The 19,528-nt window shown below is 34.7% G+C and overlaps 2 protein-coding genes across 8 annotated transcripts; one reads left to right on the top strand and one right to left on the bottom strand.

Moving 5' to 3' along the window:
* The first annotated feature begins 11,629 nt into the window (after positions 1-11,629).
* Positions 11,630-13,207, top strand: RpS18 (ribosomal protein S18). Of its 2 annotated transcripts, none has more exons than XM_011644222.2 (4): positions 11,630-11,779; positions 12,184-12,369; positions 12,442-12,543; positions 12,992-13,207. In XM_011644222.2, exons 1-4 carry the CDS (start codon positions 11,777-11,779, stop codon positions 13,157-13,159), a joined length of 459 nt encoding a protein of 152 aa, XP_011642524.1. In that variant the 5' UTR covers positions 11,630-11,776; the 3' UTR covers positions 13,160-13,207. The 2 variants fall into 2 exon arrangements, with proteins under 2 accessions (XP_011642524.1, XP_088935231.1); XM_089079105.1 differs by lacking the exon at positions 12,992-13,207 and adding an exon at positions 12,811-12,888.
* EndoB (SH3 domain containing GRB2 like, endophilin-B) lies at positions 12,583-19,387 on the bottom strand. Of its 6 annotated transcripts, none has more exons than XR_016139774.1 (9): positions 18,960-19,387; positions 18,397-18,538; positions 18,125-18,253; positions 17,886-18,048; positions 17,745-17,808; positions 17,621-17,656; positions 17,099-17,289; positions 16,151-16,382; positions 12,583-13,615 (listed from the first exon to the last, which is right to left on the bottom strand). XR_016139774.1 is itself a non-coding variant. In XM_011644224.3 (9 exons), exons 1-9 carry the CDS (start codon positions 19,020-19,022, stop codon positions 13,502-13,504), a joined length of 1,038 nt encoding a protein of 345 aa, XP_011642526.1. In that variant the 5' UTR covers positions 19,023-19,387; the 3' UTR covers positions 12,583-13,501. The 6 variants fall into 6 exon arrangements, 4 of the variants coding, with proteins under 4 accessions (XP_011642526.1, XP_011642527.1, XP_011642528.1 ...); XM_011644224.3 differs by lacking the exon at positions 16,151-16,382 and adding an exon at positions 14,958-15,093; XR_968209.3 differs by lacking the exon at positions 12,583-13,615 and adding an exon at positions 14,952-15,093.
* Positions 19,388-19,528: the final 141 nt, after the last annotated feature.

The following is a 19,528-nucleotide window of genomic DNA, read 5'->3' as shown; positions in this document are numbered from 1 at the left end:
TCCTCCACTTAACAACAATTAATTTTTATTATAACGTTAAACACCAATAATGCTCGGATGCAGTATATACTAATAGTTGGATGATAGAGATCAACCACAAAAAATTCTTGAAAATTGTGTCACTTTCGAAAACGATGATTCCAGGTCTCGAAAAAGCTGCGGAACATCGGAAACGGTCGTTATTCATTTAGGACAAACATTTTTTTTACAAGAGATTTTGATCGAAAATCTGCACATTTTTTTCTCTCTTTTTCCCCCTTCGATCTTTTCTGGTGGTTGGACTCGATAATAGTTGGGGCGAAAGCGTTGGTAATCGCGTGGTCGTTAAAAGTTCCCCAAAAAAAAGAACGAGTTGAAGAATATTTGTTCAACGCTAATAACTACCTGACTGAATGCTGTTGGTAGGGTTTTATGAGTCACGCTTTATACAGTAACATTAATATGTCTTTTCTTGTTGTGCGACACCCATAAGTCCTAATTCCTCTCTTCCTTTTTCGTGATCTTTTTTTTACCCTTTCTTCGAAATAACTTTTACCTCTATGATAAATTATGGCGACGACAAATTTCGTTTTTCACTCTTTCTTTTTCCTTTTTTTTTTGTCGCGTTGTCCGGACTTTTATGATGTCATATTATAACTATAGAATTCAATTATGAGCCTAAAAGCACGTTCAAATTATATTTATTACTACATATCCTCTGTAGTTATGCAGTATTTGTTATTTATGTGTCCCTCTCATGTGTCCCTCCCTGTATTCTTTAGTCTAAAAATAAAATGAAGGCAAAATTCTCTTTTGACAAAAGAAAAGATGTTTTTCTTTATAACAGAAGTTAAATTACGATCCTACAGAACCATTATACATATATATTGTCTTTTCTAACTTTTCTGACTTCCTATAATGGTTACGGTACTTATTGTTAGTGTGAAAAAGGACAAAAGGACTTTTGAAGTATTTAAAAATTTGGTTAGACTTGAAAATAATTTTGTCGAGTCATCAAAATTGATGTTAAAATTGGTTGTTAAAAACAATATACAATATTATTATCATGTTTAAGCGTTCCTATATAATTTTGATATCCCATTCAAATTATTTTCAAATCTATATCTGGTCAAACTTTTAGATATTTCAGCAAGATCATTTGTTCCGTGTAAAAGTTGCATTGTATATTACACACGGAATGTACTGGAATGTAGGCGAGCATTCAATGACATTTGCGTTCGCATCTTGATGGGTCGTTAAGCCGATGGCGTTCATATGGAATTATCTCGTTTCATCGAGGCCATCGACGGGAAACCGGTAAACGAGTCGGAGTTCAACCCCCACGATCGGGGCTGAATCACTCGTAGAGTTAATTGTCCTCACCGCACCCCCATCCCGTTCCCCGTTTGTGTACACCCTCGCGTGAGTATATATACACACATATACAGATTACGATTTCGGCACAAAAGCGAAATTATCTTCATCAAATATTTAAAAGCCTTTCCGACGTTCGTACTCCGCTTTCTAAAACAAATATCTTTAGATACGAATATTTAAAGTCAGAAAGAATTTTATATTTTATTTGCTTTCAAGTTAATCAATAATTAAAGCGAAAAAGAAAATAAATAATGACAGTTAAACATACTTTGATGAATGTTTTGTTGGATTTTTCTCTTTATGTGAACGGTATTAGAATTAAGTAAAAATACTAAACGTACGGACAATAAACGTCCGTCAGAAACTGCTTGAAGAGATGAATACTCGTTTATCGCTGTGAAAATGGATGAATCGAGAATAGGCGACAGATAGAAGATTTATGTAATAGCAGGCGCCTTCCTTCGGTTTTCCTTTCTTTGCACGTATTCGCGCGCCTGAAAATTCAACGGCGAGAGCCGGCGCGAACCGTTCCCATTACGCGAAATAAATGCGAGTTAATTAAAGGGAGGAAACAATTACTCGCGAATAAATCGCCGCCGTTAATCCGTTATAGCGCGGACAAGTTAAACTTCTCCTCTCGCCGCCAATTCTCGTGCGCGCGCGCGAGGGCTTTGCGAGAAATAGGGATTTGCGAGACCGACGTCGACGTCGGGGCGCGTTCGCATAATTGGCTTTGAGCGTCGCCACCTGCGCCCCGAAGTCGAAGCCGAACGACGATGCAGGAGGCGGGGCCGGAATGGAATGGATCATTCGATTCGCTGAGATTGCTTTAAAATGCCTTCCTCTTTCCAGGCATACTTAGCACTGCTCACACGGATTGTTTAGGGTGTCAAACTCGTGAAATATCGTAAGAGTAGTTATAAGTAGTGCAAAATTTTAATGCCAAACGAAAATTTCATTTGCATTTTGTTCTTATTTTCTGAAAAAAAATCCACTTATTTTCTCTGGTCTTTAAAAAGTAAAAGTCTTAATTCGGAATTACATTAACAGAATTTGTCATAAAAATATATTAATATATAATATTTTATATATATATATATATATATATATATATATTAATATATAATAAAAATATATTATCATAAAAATTTGTCATAAAAATATAAAAAAATTTTATTTCATTTTTACAATGCTACGTCACAAAAATTTCTTATTATTGCGAGATATAATTTTTTTAAAAAAACTCCCTAAAAATAACGACATTTAAGATGTCAGCTCAATTGTACCAACATAGATTAACTGTAATCTTTATTTAATTTACTTTAATTTTTTTTTAATTTTTCAAACTAAAAAAGAGAAAAAATAACCGAGATTGAAATTAATCTACATTGACAAAAAATGGGCATAAGTTATCGATAATTGAACCATATTTAATATTCATCAAAATTACATTAAAATAATTGGATGTATTATTTTCTCAAGTTTCATCAAGTTTCATTTTTTGATAGTAATGGCATGGCATTCTATATTCCGCATTACGAGAATGCATTTCTAAAAAGGCATTCTCGTAATTTCTATTCATAATTTCTATTTCAGATTGTGTCATACAAAGGTTCACCCTGTGAAAAATATATAGAGAAATTCGATTGTTCGCAATTAAGAAATAATAACCGGAATACAATATATACCGCACGGAAAAAAAACTTGTCTTTCAAATTGATTCTTTTAGTATATTCGGAGTGATATTAACACAAATGGTCAAAGAAATAAAGGTTGATCTTTCTAGAAGCATAAAACATAAAGCTTTTTTATTTTCATGTCTTCCTCGTTCCTTTTCTATTTTGAAATTCTTTTTATTACTCAGTCTCTCGCTATTATTTCTATAATTATTTATAGCATGTCAAACACATGATACAAAATTTATAGGTAGCCAGTTTATTTACCCCGATTTTATATATGAAACAAAATTTCTTTTCATTTCAATTTGTCTCTGAGTCTAATAACAAAAGACAAAGTTCAACTTTGAAATATATTTGTTTGAAATGTTCTTCATCAAAGGAGAAAATGTTTAAAAAAGAGAAAGTTTTAGATGTATTCTTTTTTTAAATTCACGAATATAATACAATAAAATACAATAAAAATTTAATACAATAAAAAAACTTATTAAATAATATTTATTAATATTGATGCAAAAAGAAGATTTCAAAGGGTAAATTTTACGGATAGTTGAAAAATTAAATAAAAGCAGGATTAAATAAAAAAAAAATAATAAAATGGAAATACAAATTTTTCAAGTTTTCCTGACCGAAACAATCTTTCTTTTACTTAAAGATGAAATATTAATAGAATAAAAAGATGCACATTTTCCTGCTAATCGAATAATTGTACATACGCGCCCCGCTAATTCAGCGGCAAACTGCCAGCGAATTTTACGCTATTCTCATGCGCGTGGAGCATATGTGAATGTAAATCCCCCGTCGCCCCTCGACGTCACCTCCCGCGGATACAGGATCTCCTGCGGACCGTTTTGTTATTGGAATTTGATGATCCGCCGTCCCCGTGGGGCCCCGCTACATAAATATTTGCGCGGTAATCCCCTCGCAGATCCACTTGCCTTCTCGCTTACCGCCCCTCGTCCCAGTCTCCACTCCATCCCCGCGCACCCTTTCGTTTTATTACGCGGATTCGTGCACGGATCCTCGACCTCTTGGCAACTTTATGATCTGTGTTTTAATAGCGTCGGGCCCCGCATTACCGATTCTCTGACGATGATTCCTCCCCGTCTGTTCGTACAGGGAGAGCGCGAGTCTTTCACTCTTCGGTTACAGATTGTCCGAAGATCAACTCAAAATCACAAATCTTTCTTAATCTAAAAAATTAACGTAAAAATTCGTTCTATATCAAAATTTAATTTATATTTAATTTATATTTAATCTATACTTAAAATTTCTGTAAAAGATTGCAAGCTCTCCCAGGCGAAATAAAATTCTAACAATTAGAAAAAGAAATAAATTTAGAAAAGAAATAAAATTTTGTCGTCATTAATTCGTACGCCTGGAATATGATTCATTTAAATTGATTTGCGTAGTGATTTTTGTCTATATATGACACGGCGCACAAATCGACGATTAAAATAAAGATCGAGGATGAAAAAGATCGGGATCATCGAAACAGCCATCCGGCAGCTAAACTGACTATCATATCGCTTTAATGACGCAAGGTTTTTCCAACCCCTCGTACTCTCTTATTTACTGGGTGACAGCAGGTGGGGATTACCCTTTCTTTCTACGATTCAATCCCGTAGGGGGAGGAGGGGAAGCCGCGCCCCGCAAAATAATAAACACTGTTTCGTCGTCTACAATGATATACACGGTGTTATGGTGACAATCACGATGATCCCTGCGAGCAGAGTTACCAAGTACCCAATTTATCGCTCTAGCGGGGCAAATTTGTCACTTTGAAAGCTGCGATTCACGGACGCTCTTGGTATTTCTCTTCGAACGCGCGCGATAAATAATTAGATATCAACTCGACTTATAAAAGAGATAACAACGTAAGGATTCGTGAAAAATATTTAAGTGACATCTTAATATATTTTATTCTTAATTTACTCTGAAATTTATAATTTTAGGGTAAATTTCTAAGGTTTTCTTTCTAAGAAAAACCATCCCTCTTTTATTCTACACTATTTCGGGAAAAAAATGTATTATTTAGTCGAGTCTACCGGGGATGATTTAACGTGAAAAAAATAATTCCGAAAAATTCGTTGAATAAATTAAAATATCTTAATTCATTAACTTTAACAAATATTTACTTTAAAATATATTTTATTATTGTTATTATTTCAATTAATTTATTGAAGCAGTAAAGAAAAACTAAAAAAAGATTATACATATTTTTTGTTGTTTACTGCCAAAAAGTAGTGTATTATTCACATGTATTACTCATCTTCCGAGCGCAGAAAAAGTTTAGAGCATATGTCAGCCGAGATTGCGAATCCTCTATCATAATCCGACAATAAGCGACATCGGGGATCGTCGATGAGACGGTGTAGCCGTTCCACGTAACGCAAAATCCATCATCGGATGATTAATCGTTTCTGCGCTCTAAGCTTTTCGCCTAATCCCTCTGACGCCTCGTTCTCTCCCTTTTTTCCGCGGTCTCTGAAAGATACGTCTTTTTCAAAAAAAAAAAAAAAGACAAAAAAAGAAAAACAAAAAGAAACGTGAATCGCGTTCCCATCGCGCAATTCGCACCCGCCGGAAGCGACGTAACGATGCTTTATGAAATCCACGGTAAATTTATCGCGAGACACGGGCTGCGGGGCGCTACCCCCCGTTCGTCTCGTATCTCCCGTTTTAATCAACGCGAATTGTCTTCGCTACGACCGCGCGAATGGCGCCTGTGCGTACGGGTGGAAACTGAATTCTTAAAAGTCTAAATATTCGAAGATCGTGGACTAATGGAAAATTATGGCATAAACGTTGCGCACGGTGATGCCTCCTGATAGAGAAAAATGAGATCTAACACGACAGGGATAATTAAGTAATTAATGTAATTAATAGCATAAGATGTTTAGCAGCGGCTCTACTCGCGTTATTAAATTCTCACATAAGAATAGGTATAATAAAAACTTATTATGTTGATTGTATCTTTTTTTTTTATGCTCCATTATATTTTGTCTTACGCGAAAATGAGGATAATGAAGAAGCAGATAATGGAAGATATCATATCGTCTTGCGATGCTAAAGGGGATGATCTTCTTTGCACCGACAAATTTTTCGAGAATTGCGGGTTTTCCCATTCCGCTTCTAAAATCGACACGAGACGTGCTATGTTGTGACCGGATAAATTATGTTAGGGCGAATTCTTTCTTATTCCGGCTTAATCCGAGGGAACGACCGTAGTAAAACGGATCAAAGGGGGATCATGCACCGGGAACTCGGCGAGTATCCTCATCCCCCCGCGCGACTCACTCTTCGAACGCTCGTTTCGGCTCATTTCTCCACCTCGATTCGCCACCTTGCAGCTACCTTCGCCCGACCGACTAACCTTTGACCCTCCGCAGTCAAGATTAGAAGGGGAAACGAGAGAAAGGGAGAGGCATGAAGGGAAAAAGTGTGTATATATATATATATATATATATGAGAGAGAAAGAGGAGTAGAGGGAGAAAGGTGGGGAACGAGAAAAAGAGACAGAGTTTCGCGCAGCGAAACGATTGCTTTTCCGCTCGCCGGATTTTTATCGAGTTATCGAAACTCCATCGACACACCGAGACAAATTTCATTTCGCGCCGGCAACCTCGTTGGCGCATCCGTGGAATCGAGCCGTATCGTACACGCCGGCCGTTAATATTAGATCTCTGCGTGGAATTTTTCCGCGACGTCTACGATGTCGATATATAGAGCGTATACGAGTATAGTATGTACATGCATTATCTTTTGCTCCTTCGATGTCTTAAACTAGAAATCTCTTCTATCGCGTACTGTACTCTGATTGAATTAAGGTAATGGTAGCCAAGTCGATTAGACAAGGGGAATTCGGAATAAAAAAGTTTATATCTCGTTCTTTTTCATTTGTTGTTCATATGTTATTTTTATAACAAGTGAACATTTAGCATGTAATAAAAAAAAAGTGAAATTTTTCATTGACATTTTCATGACTTCCTTTTTCCAGATTTATTAGCATGACTAATTACATTTATTTCAGGTATATTAAGCAATAGTGAATAATCGTCGAATAAAGTGGATAGAATAGGTAGCAGATGTAGGACTTCCTGTTTTTCAAACTGAACTCGAAAAATATAGCTATGTTAAATAATGGGATAATAGATGGTATTCTTCGGCAAGGTCTTAGATGTTTAATTTTTTTTTCTTTTTGAATTTGTATATGTATATATATATATATATATATATATATATATATATATATATATATACACACACACATATATACGATAGTGTATATAAATATATATATATATATAATATATATATATTTATTTATATGTATATAATTATATATATATATATATATATATATATATATATATTTAGAACAATAGTTTATATCACGAACTACATGTTGTTATTTTTAATATACTGCAACTTGTAACGCAGTAATAAAATTACAGTTAAATTATTTTCCTTTAATATAAATTGATAATCAAATCTGAAATTAATTATGTTTCTTTTTCCCGACAGAAAATTTTTATTGCGAGAAATATCATTTCAGCCAAAAATTAGCTTTTCGTTTATTTTTCGGGCAGATGTTTTATCACTAAGGCATATCTATTTTATTTTAAATACAATAAGTGTAATAATTGAATTATAAAAAAATAGGTCTTGGAGAATGATAACGATACTGATTATAAGTTTGTTCGTTTCAATTATACACGGAAATAATGGTTTAGTTGAAGCATTGAAAAATTTAACTAGATACAGATCGGAAAATAATTTTGGATTAAAATTATTATGTAAAATGCTTAAACATTTTTTCTGTGTAAATTTATTTTTTCTGCATTTAAATTAACTTAATGCTACATGGAAGAAACAGTTTCGCTGGCAAATCTAAAAATTTGATCAAATACAGATCTGAAGATAATTTTATTGAGTCTTTAAAAGCGCAATTGTTTCATTAGATTAAATTACCATGTCTTATAATATCCATCATAAGTGTCGTTTTAACTCGATTTTATATCTAAAATTGCATTATATGAGAAAAATAAAAAAGAGAAAAATATGAATAAAATAGTTTCAAGAAGCTACGAAAATTTAAAATAATCTAATATTATAATATATTTATTATTAGTTGAACTACACAATTTGCAAAAAAAGAATTATAAGAATTTTATTTGGATTTGAAATCTGTTTTTAGCTGACTTTATATAAAAAAAGTCACAAATATATTTTTTATATTTTACATAGAAAAAAGTCATAAATATATGTATTTTTATTTCTTTAAATCATCTAAACAGATCATATTTTCATTAATAAAATGCAATCTTTAATTTCTGAGAAATAAGCAGACTTTATGTCACTCACTATCGACGACTTTTCTCAACTATTATCATATTTAAACGTTTTATATAATTTTGATGGTCCAACAAAATTATTTTGTATTTTTATATTTGATTTTTATATTTGATCAAAATTATTTTATATTTGATTTTTATATTTGTATCTGGTTAAATTTTTAGATTTTCAACAAAGCTTCTTCTTTTCGTGTAGTTGAAAAAAGACAAAAATTAAAAAAGATATTATTGTTCATCATAATATTTTAATATATTTATATATATTTATATATGTTATTTATATGTTATTTGTATATTAGTATATTTATTTATTTATTATATATATATTTGTATATTAGTATATTGTATATTTAGACATTAATTGTTGTTATTTTTATAACATTAGATGTCATTTTGAGAAATAATGACAAATGATGACAATAGCTTGCTACTTGGGCAGTCTGATCTTAACCAATGCCATCAGGGAATGCCAGAATGAGTCTCACCGAAGAAGAAGGGGAATTACATACAAAGAAGAAACACGTACGTGTTCTTTGTGTAATTTCGTGCAATTCTTCTTCTACCTGGTCCTTCTACAAGATCCTATTCTGACACAATGCTGTATACCTAGCCATATGCCTAGCATCCGCCTAATGCACAATCTTTTCCTCTATGGAAGCGGTCCTCTATTATTAGAAATACTCGAAGTCTTTTGATTGGTGAAGTTGATGTATTCTTTGTTCCGATTGGTCGAACAAACGACATGAAATATTTATCCTCTTATTGGTGTCGCAGTCAAAGTTTGCCATTTTGTTATTAATTACGGACATTCCGAAAACCGTTCTTTTGAAAAAAGCGTGCTTTGGATTATAAAATATCACAATTCTTTTCCTTAGTATTTTCGGTTAGAATTTTCATAATTTTTTCCATAATTTGCATCATGAAGATCCATGGACGAACTGCTGAGAAGCATTTCAACAGTCACGCCATTTTAAGTGTTCCCATTTTAACTTTTATGGGATTACGGGGCGTCTTTTCCTCTTCTTAGTATTTTAAAATAAAGAATTTTAGAGAATAAATATTCTTTATTACATATTTTTTACGTAAATAATCTCATAAATTTTATATACCGCTTTTGACTCTTGAATCCGGACTAGAAATGATGGAACCATATGTACAGAAAACGATGTTTGAATTCAAAATTTTAAAAGAGAAATGATTGACGCTTATTTTTAACGGCAAGATAGATCACGTAATCGAAATTGACGGAATAACAAAACTTGAAATTGATCACTTTTGATTAAATATTTCGATTGAATCTAAAATTGAATATAGCAGCATGATGAACTCTAAGAATTCGGAATTCAAGCGCGGAATTAATCGTTTCTCTAAAATTGACAGATGATTCCATTTTATTAAAGCCTGTTTGCTGAAATTTTTATACTATGTATAATAACACAAAAAATTGCGTTGTGAATCGCATTTTATTTTATTATTCCGATATTAATTCATATGTTCTTTAATTTCAAATTGTAAATTCTACTTGATTCTCTTATATGTATTTTACATAACATTTAATATTCAATATAAAACCTGAAATTCTTTATTTTAAACAGAACGATGAAACAAGGCTTGCTTTTTTCAACTGAATTTTTTATACAATTCATCTTCCTTCGTTTTTTTCCATCATAACAAAAGAGGCAAAAATAAAAAAAAATTTTTTAATTCTTGGGAAAGAAATTTTTCTCTAAGAGAGGAAAATTCCTCTAAGAGTGAAATGTCAAATATCTCTTAGCGATCGTAAAAGTTGCGACATTCCGATAGGAGTAAATTTTTACTTCAAGAAAGAAGTAAAGCAGTTATTTCATAATTAGAGTGAATTTTTTATCCTTGGGAGTGAAGAATCACTCTAAACGAGATTCAATCTAATGTGGAGTAAATAATTTCACTCTCTTAAAAGGAGTGAAATAATTCATTTTTATAAGATTTGATTAAACATTATATTATATATATGAAATAAAATATATATATGAAATGAAATTTAATACATTTGAAATACAATAAAATTTATTTAAACTCATACAAACAACTATTTATACTATAATATAAACTATATAAACATGTATATAAAATTTTTTTATTTTTATATTATCTTAATCATCTATTTTTAATTTATCAGACTCGTCTGACGATGAGCTTTTATTATCTTTGGCACTATTTTTACGATTGTTAGCATATTCACTGAAAAAATTTTCTTAATTTATACATGTACATATATAGTTAGGTTAATTATTATATATAAATATTATATCGTATATCTTCTAATTGCTTTTCTATTCATATAGAAAAAGTCAACTTCAACAACGTGGAGTCATCTTCTGTCAATTTTACAATTTAAGGTAACTAGGTACACTGCTTTATCGATATCAATTGTTTAAAGATAAAGATGTGATCTTTTTTGCTTTGTAAAAGCACCAATGAGGTACTGTTAAACACGGTTCATGGGTAAATTTTCGTGACTGCTAAGCGGATCCGGGGATAATTGAGGAATAATGTTATCCTCCCTTTATTATCCTCAGTATAGTCAAAACGGTCAGTAATATCATTATTCTTCAGGTATCCCCGGAGCCGCTAGCAGTCACAAAAATTTTCCTATGGCCGACCGTCTTTAACAATACCTCGTTGGTGCTTAAGCGATAAAGTTAGGGCCTGCGCACAATAGAACAAATATTAGGAACAGAAATAAATATTAAATTTTTGGAAATAAAAATTAAATACAACGCAAAATATAGTCATATCTTATACTTACTTGTATTTATTGTGCATTTAATTTTTATTCTGAATTTTTATTTCTAAAATTTAATATTTAGTCTTATTCTTAATATTTTCTCCATTGTGCGCAGGGCCTTAGGATATTATCCATGAGTATGGAAAACGGAATACAGTCACCGGTATTTAAAGATAAAGATGTAATCTTTTTTTTTGTAAAAGCATCGAGTTATAATGATATTAATTATATACATATTTAATAACTAATTAAATTAATAATTAAATTAATAATTAATAAATTTTATATTTTAACATAAAAGTTAAACACATTTTAAAATTAAATAAATAAGCCTTAAGATTAAACGAAGTTAGGTAAATTAGTTTATATGTTTAGAAGTAGATTTTTAAATGTAAAAGCAATTTACATATTATTGTTTGAAGTAATATATCAAACTCAGTTAAATGTCTATAAATAATATCGCGCGCGTGGGATGTAACACATAAAAATTTAAATTACATGTAAAAGGAAATGTAACGCGCGCCATCTTCGATAATCAATACGAAACTTTGATGGTTGCTTCCGGTTTCGTGAACATTCGTTCTCCTCTCTGCCTTTCGTTGACAAGCTTTACGGCAAGATGGTGAGTGCTGTGTGAATCCTTTTCAAATCCAATTTTCTCGTTGGAATCCTGCATTGATATGTCTCAAACGCTCGAATAAGATGACAAATTTGACAACGCTAAAATTATTTTGGAAATATTTCACGTATCTCGCGAGAAAAATTGGCGGAGCGATGTTTGCAGATTAGACGCGTCCCGTTGGGCCTCTAACCTCTGCACGTCACAGACGAACTTCATGGCTTTAATTTTTTTAATCGATCATGCCGATTATGTACAATTTTTCGCAATAATTGCAAAGATTATATCTTAGATCTGTATCTTCCATTTAACTGGTCTGATTAAAATTCGTTCGTGGATTATTTCACGTGTCGCGATCGAGGTTAGCTTTGTACGTAACATAACCTCAATGTTATTTTGTTTTCCAGTCGCTCGTAATTCCCGAGAAGTTCCAGCACATTCTTCGTGTCATGGGTACGAACATCGACGGTAACAGGAAGGTCATGTTCGCCATGACGGCTATCAAGGGTGTTGGCCGACGTTACGCCAACATCGTCCTGAAGAAGGCGGATATTGACTTGGACAAGCGAGCTGGAGAATGCTCAGAGGAGGAAGTAAGTTCTTTATCTTTTTATATTCTAACGCAGATGATAGGACGGTTTCTGATGTACCGAATGTACTTTTAGGTTGAAAAAATCGTCACTATTATGGCCAATCCTAGGCAGTACAAAATTCCCGACTGGTTCCTTAACAGACAGAAGGATATCGTGGATGGAAAGTACTCACAGGTATGCATTTGCATCATCTGCATTTTGCAACAAAAGTGATCGAGTTCAGAAACATATATTTTATTGTCGAAAAATGTAAAGTCATACACTTGGTGAAATTCTTATACATGTAATTATAGAATTGAACAATATTTCAATTGGCATAAGGATATGTAGATATAAAGATATAGCGATGATTTATAAGAATTGTTTATCTTTTTGATATACCGTACAAACTCCACCGCACAAATTCACGACTGATCGTGCATGCATCCATTGTACGCTCAGCTGGTAGCTTGTGCAATAGCGACTGCACTGCTGTACATTTCCATTGCTTTATAGTTTTTTTCTACTATTAAGTAACAGGTACGAGTGCAACAAAGATAGAATTATTTACATACATGCATTTACGCAATTGTTAACAAAGTCGCGAGACCTCTCTAAAACTTGGTGTGTGATCATTTTGCAGCTCACGAGTGCTAATTTGGATTCTAAACTGCGCGAGGATCTGGAAAGAATGAAGAAGATCCGCGCTCACAGAGGTCTGCGTCACTACTGGGGTCTCCGTGTACGTGGTCAACACACCAAGACCACTGGTCGTCGCGGACGCACGGTCGGTGTGTCGAAAAAGAAGTAATCTTTTATACATACACTATGTACTATTAATAATACATCTTTAAACAACCTTGAACATTTTTATTCGATCGCCATTTCATTAATTCGTGAGAAGAGAAACGATCGCGAGGCACAACGCTGAATAATTTCATTTTATGTTGCATATGCTTCAATCATAGATCAGTGATTTATTTAAATCGGGAATATATTAATCTCTTGATCCTGAAATAACGAATCATCTTTCAAGCCAAGAAAGATAGCAATTCCGATTAATTCAAGCCGAAAGAAAGAACTTAGCGAGAGAGGAGTGCGCTAAATTGACTCTAGAAATACAATTGACAATAAACGACAGTTTCTAAGTGTCTCAGTGACGTGTAATAAGCGTTTCCAAGTATACTTTGGGCACCTTTCCTCGTTGATTGCCCCTGATTCCCATGAAGTAATCTTCGTCGTCGGGAATCTCATAAATATTGATTACCTAGAAAAAACACACACGTCTCTTTCTCCCTCTTTCTCAAAATATATTCAATTTATTAAAGTATAATTTTGTACACGTATACACAATCTAATTAATACATGGTATTGATTATAATATACAGGCACGCGTTATATAGAGCGCCACTATAGATACACATTGAGATGTAAGCGTACAGAACGATACATGAAAAGTCTACGATAGTCGTGACACAGTAAATAAATAAAATGCTCGTAACTAAGTAAAACTGTAGGCGTTTATTGATAATACATGCACAATTCGAATAAATATACATAATAGCTCGCACAAGTTCGCGATTCGATTTAATTCGCGGTAGACGTGTTATTGTACTCGTGTTATCTTACAAATCTGTAAACGTGTGATAAAGGTGTAATATGCGTGACAATAACGATACATCGATTAAAAAAGGAAATTAAGAAGGAAGCGTACATAAGTCTAAACAAATTACGATAGCATGTTTATCATGCATATAATACAACTCGATGTGTGTTATATTGGAGTGTAATATAACTATTCTGTAAATATAAACAAGCTCTTCCATTTGAATTAATCGATATTTCGTATTATAATTTATAATTAATAAGATGGAAATTAATTTTTTTAGAAGATCACGCTCATTAATATTCGAAACTTTGTAGAACAACTTATGCATTACTAATGCTGCGCTATTACTGTCCTTGTTTTTCATATGTATTCACTTTTTTTAATCACTTTTGCATTAAAATTAATATATTAGGAATATCGTAAATTTCAAAAAATTTTTTGTTCTTTTGAGAATGCAAGTTTTCAAGCTCTTCTTCAAAAACAGCATGTAACATCTTGCAAGTTAATAATAGCTACTTGAAAATAAATGCACCAGTACAATATTGTTAGTGTTAACAGAGAGCTCTTAAAGTTATACAGATGTAAACGTCTTGGATTAAAACGTGTAACTTATACCATAACAAATACTCTCTATAACACGTATTAAAAGAACATCTCGGGGGCAGTGCCCTTAATCCTTTCGGGACTCAATCCCTCTGAATCCGAATTCTTTTTCTCAGTGCACAGGCCGAGAATCGAAAGATCGATGACGATCCCGAAAGATTTAAGTCTAAAAACGAATCTCTCACACAGATGAGATACAAAAGAAAGTCTCTCTCTCTACATTATATATTTATACAGAGCTTGTGATAAAAAAAAAAAAAAAAAAAAACTGAAGAGAAGAAAGACTATAAGTGAGCTTACATTACCGTAACTTAACCCGACTACAGATTCATGCCCTTCACTCGATCATTACATCGCCAAACATGCGGCCGCGTACCTAGATTACAAACTTCGTTACCTCATCCTGCATGACGCTTAGCTCGCTAGGATCCCTCGCGTCATAATTGCACAACACTCTCGCTCTATCCTGACCGTTCTCGGCTAGTGCGTTGGTGGTGGCTGGTGGGGTGGTGTAATAGGAACCCCCAGATAGTCTGGGTAGGTAAATGACAAGTGAGTTATAGTGCTGTAATCTTATGTATAATAAAACTCGTGTATGAGGGATGAAATTATCGTATGAAGGAAGGGAAGAGGAGAAGCATAACCGAACTTGTAAGCGACTTTTAACGAAGATCGTAATGCCATATAACGCAAATAGACATCAAACGATTTAATGTTTAGGCACACCCTCATCGCCAAGCTCTACTGCAACTCGTTACCTGACAGCGAGCGGAATAATAAGTATTTGGTGGATTGGGTCAGTAGACATATGATTCAAAGAGATGTTGAATTTTGTATCATTTTTTATTGGGGAGAAATTAATCTAGTTAGCATGTATGTATATGTCTTCAAGTCTACCGGCTCGATTACATGCATTAGTGTTACGCGATTCACCCCGATGTTAGTTTCTGACGTCGCGGGAGGAATGAAAACTTAAGATTGTTTTTTTTAGCTGAACTGCTTGCATGATCTATTTTTCCTTTTTTTCCTTCAACAAAGAAAAAAAACAGGAAAGATGGAAATCATGAAAGAGCTAAAAAGACACATCTTTGATCTCTCCCTCACAGAGTACATAGGCAAATTATTATTGATAGAATTTAACGGCATCCTAGGATAAAAAGCGTGATATGTATCTACACTTATGTCGTTGTTTAGTTACATGGTGTTGTTATAGCATCGAGGATTAGTTCCTCTTTGATGCCATTATAGCCATTCTCGACCGAGTTACGGCGATCCAAGCATTTGTTTTCAACAGGCAATACAAAAACAATAAGAAGAATAGAAGAAGAACAAGGAGATAAGAAGATAAGAGATAAAGGTAAAATTAGACCGCACTGATCGCCGTAAATCGTTCACAAAGGAGTTTATCGAAAGAGAAATGCTCTTCGTCCATGTCTACCTCTAAATTTACAATTCTAACTGCATGTACAATTATACAACGTTATAGAGTATTTATTTGATGTAACAAGTAACAATTAAGTGACGGTTGACCAAGCTTTTTTTAACACGTACGTGGGGGTAATCTGAATAAATTGAGAAGGGAAAAATTACGTGTGATTGTAGATCCGTCAATTGAACTGCCAACTCGATCCGAAATTCATGACAATCCGATCGCGTTCGGAGGATTGAAAACTAAATTTTACTGATGTCAGTGTCGAACGTGGCGGTAACATAATCAGCAGATCCGGCGGTTACGGTTGAATTTTGAGGGACAGTGGACGGGGGGTTTAGCTCGATCACTTCCTCGCTGTTGACTCTCAGCAAAGGGCTCGGTTGTCGCGCCCTGCAATTACCAATCGTGCAAGCAGAGATAGAAAGTGAGAGCGGGAGAGGGGGGGCACGCTCGAATGGATCGCACGGAGGGCCGGCAGAAAGTTGGGGGATAATCAGGGTAGATGACGAAAAAACAAATCTGCGTCTACGATTGCTACGATTTACATTTGTTACAAAGCTTAGGATGGGCTATAATACGGAAGCAATAAAGTCTGAGCATGTCGGCATTAGATCTGGTATAACCGATCATTCGGCTGGTTTCACTTCGAGGTCGAGTCACATCGAAACTTTAATTCCATTATCCGTCGATTAAAGATTCGAGTTAACCGGCGTCGGTTGAAATCGACCGTAACAGGTAATGTTCGTCAAACCACAAAATATGTCGTGTCTTAACGAGACTTAATCTCTTGTGAAAAAATTTGTCTTCCAAATCTATGCCCGCGATTGCTACGAGGAGGAAGCGGAGCTCACGGATCGATATTCAAAAACAGTCATTACCATTCAAGGTTTGTCAAACATTACTCACTCGGATCACCATAAAGTGGGATAGCTGTACAAAAACGTTGCGATAACAATACACTGCACTGGACGATAACGTGCAGAAAATACAGACGAGTAGAATAAGTAGATAGAATACTCTGAGAGAGAGAGAGAGAGAGAGAGAGAGAGAGAGAGAGAGAAAAGGGAAAGAAAAGGAAATCAAAAGAGCAACGACAATGAACTTACCCGGCAAGTTCGCGCTGTAGATCCTGCATGACGGCATGGCATTGCGCGTAATGACGTGCCTGCGCTTCCACGAATTCGTGCAGGCACCGCAAATGTCCAGCTTGCGAGCTTGAAACACCCTCTAACAGCAATTTCACGATTTCCGCTTGTCGATCAAACTCCGATTGCGTCGTCCTTAGCTCCCTCTCTGCCTGAGTGAGCAATGTGTACATTTTATTTATTGCGTGTACTATTTAAAGTAACAAGCCAGAAAACGATCGTAATCGCGAGACATAGCTATCTCTATTTCCGTTTATCGCGAAAAAGACAATTTTTTACTTCACGATTATTTTTATATTCACATACGTGATAAGAATATTTTAATTATTATCAAGCGTGACAAGAGTAAAGCCACTTGAATGTCTGTAAAAATGTCAGTGTGTATTCCTAGATTAGCAATGAATTTTTTTCTGATTACGGCTGTATACGACATGGATCTCTCGGAATCGAGAAAGCAAGCGAAACTATCGATAGCATCAATACCTGATCGAGCATTACTTCGGGTGATATGCCGGACTCCTATAAATCGCAGCAGTGTGGAGGACAGAACACATCGTAAACATACAGAAAGACATTTTTCAACGAATCAACAATTAACTGTACTTACACTCTGTTGGCCCAGCATGCTCCTCGCTTTTCTTACTCTATTTTTACACGCGTCCAGATCCAATCTGCGAAGGATTGTTTTCAACATTAGTAATTGGATCCTTTTCGGATAAAACAAGTATAAACAAAACAATCATGTTACCTCTTAGTTTCCAATATCGCCATCTCCTTACTAACAGTCTTCATCTCTCCATCCAAAAATTTCCTCAGAGGCTGTATATAACAATTGGCGGCAGTTCCTATAAAGTCCCTTTCGATCTGTCCCAATTTCTGCTGGCACTGGCCGACTTTTATTAACGCGCTACCTAAAATCAATTATCTCTTTGTACTCTATTCTCAATGTCATATTATCATACATCTTGGAATTTCTTCGGCACTAACCATAGGCTATTCCTGGACCAAAATCATTTCCAGCTTCTATCATGTCGGTGCCTACATATTCCAAATTGCTCAACCTATTAGGCTTCTTCTTATCGATCTTTTCATAAAAGAAGTCTTCGATCCTGTTACCTATAAGAATATACATCATTGTTAACAAAAACATGTATTAGCAGTTTCTATACAGTAAAATACATAATAACAAAGGTGTCAACAACTCGTTGACATTTCATGAGATTCCTATCAACGTTTTGAATTCAAATAAAGTTGTGTACCAGGATTTGGAGTGAGCACAGCTTCCATATCTCGTAGTATCTTCTCCGTCCACGTTTTTGTGGCATTCCCCCTCTCCACTAGGTGCTCCAAGTGCGCATCTAATTCTGTCTTTTCTGAAGTACCCAGCGTCTCCTCCGTCTTCTAAAGAATGCGCGCGACGGTTCCACATTAAACTTTCTGAATTTTCAACGTTTTCAGATATTTATGCTAAAGCCAACGAACAAACGCAAGTCTATATAGTACAAGATCGAGCTCAAAGTCCGCCCCAACCATCGTCCCCAAGAAAAACATGACGCATCGTTCGATCGACGAAGGAGCGTCATTAGTGTCGGCCGATGAGGCGACATTTAGTCCAGGTCGAGATTTGGATTAAACAAAAACGTCAGTTTTCCATAGAAGATTCGAGAAAAAGCCGAGGAAGTCGTCTGATAATGCAGGACGCTCGACCGTCACCACCAAACACCGAATGTCAACGGTGACAGTCGTTGAGTTCGAACGCGTTCGACGTTTCCTCGTTGCGTTTTTCCTCTTAGGAGAAAAGAGAAAAAAAACTTTTCCTTACCTGCACGACCCTACTGAGGGCGGCCCCCGCATCCTTCATCAGCCTCTTCACGTTGAAATCCATCCTCGCGACTTAGATCTCTCGCGAAATCGAAAACTCTTCTCAGCGCGAACACCCAACCTCTCTCTGTCTCGCCTTGTCTTTCTCTCTCTCTCTCTCTCTCTCCCCCTCCCGCCCCTTCGTCTCTGTCTCCTACGCTCCCGTGCTTCGTCGTAGGATTCATTAAATGCCTCGACACTTCCGGAAATCTAAGCGTTTTCGGTCGGGAGTGTCCTGTCTAGCTATTCGTACCTCATGACCGTCGATTGAAATGCAAAACTATATTTTTTTTTTTATTGATCTATCCAGACTTGTTATTTATCCTTTCTTCAAGAATACCGTTGCATGATTCAGATCGTATCATTCACATATAAAATTTCTATTTCATTTTCGAAATTTTGCTACTCGATTTATTTACTATTTACGCAATACTTTTTCGATTGCGGATAAAATTATATCGCATCGGCGACATTCTTTTTTTTTCTTTTTTATTAAACATTTGCGAGGCGACTGTAATTTTCGGGATTTCA

This window comes from Pogonomyrmex barbatus, unplaced genomic scaffold, assembly GCF_055798465.1.
Source record: "Pogonomyrmex barbatus isolate J1 unplaced genomic scaffold, ASM5579846v1 scaffold3, whole genome shotgun sequence".
Classification (NCBI taxonomy): Eukaryota; Metazoa; Arthropoda; class Insecta; order Hymenoptera; family Formicidae; genus Pogonomyrmex; species Pogonomyrmex barbatus.
The sequence above is the reverse complement of the archived record's forward strand: the minus strand, read 5'-3'. Positions and strand labels throughout refer to the sequence as shown.

What these genes read in the sequence shown, in the direction of transcription:
- EndoB (XM_011644224.3), bottom strand. Translation starts at nt 19,022, where the DNA reads ATGGATTTCAACGTGAAGAGGCTGATGAAGGATGCGGGGGCCGCCCTC. An exon ending in GCGATATTGGAAACTAAGAG is followed by an intron (nt 17,809 to 17,885) that starts GTAACATGATTG and finishes AATCCTTCGCAG; the next exon opens with ATTGGATCTGGACGCGTGTA. An exon ending in CTACAGCGCGAACTTGCCGG is followed by an intron (nt 15,094 to 17,098) that starts GTAAGTTCATTG and finishes TTACCTACCCAG; the next exon opens with ACTATCTGGGGGTTCCTATT.
- RpS18 (XM_011644222.2), top strand. An exon ending in GAGAATGCTCAGAGGAGGAA is followed by an intron (nt 12,370 to 12,441) that starts GTAAGTTCTTTA and finishes ATGTACTTTTAG; the next exon opens with GTTGAAAAAATCGTCACTAT. An exon ending in TGGATGGAAAGTACTCACAG is followed by an intron (nt 12,544 to 12,991) that starts GTATGCATTTGC and finishes ATCATTTTGCAG; the next exon opens with CTCACGAGTGCTAATTTGGA.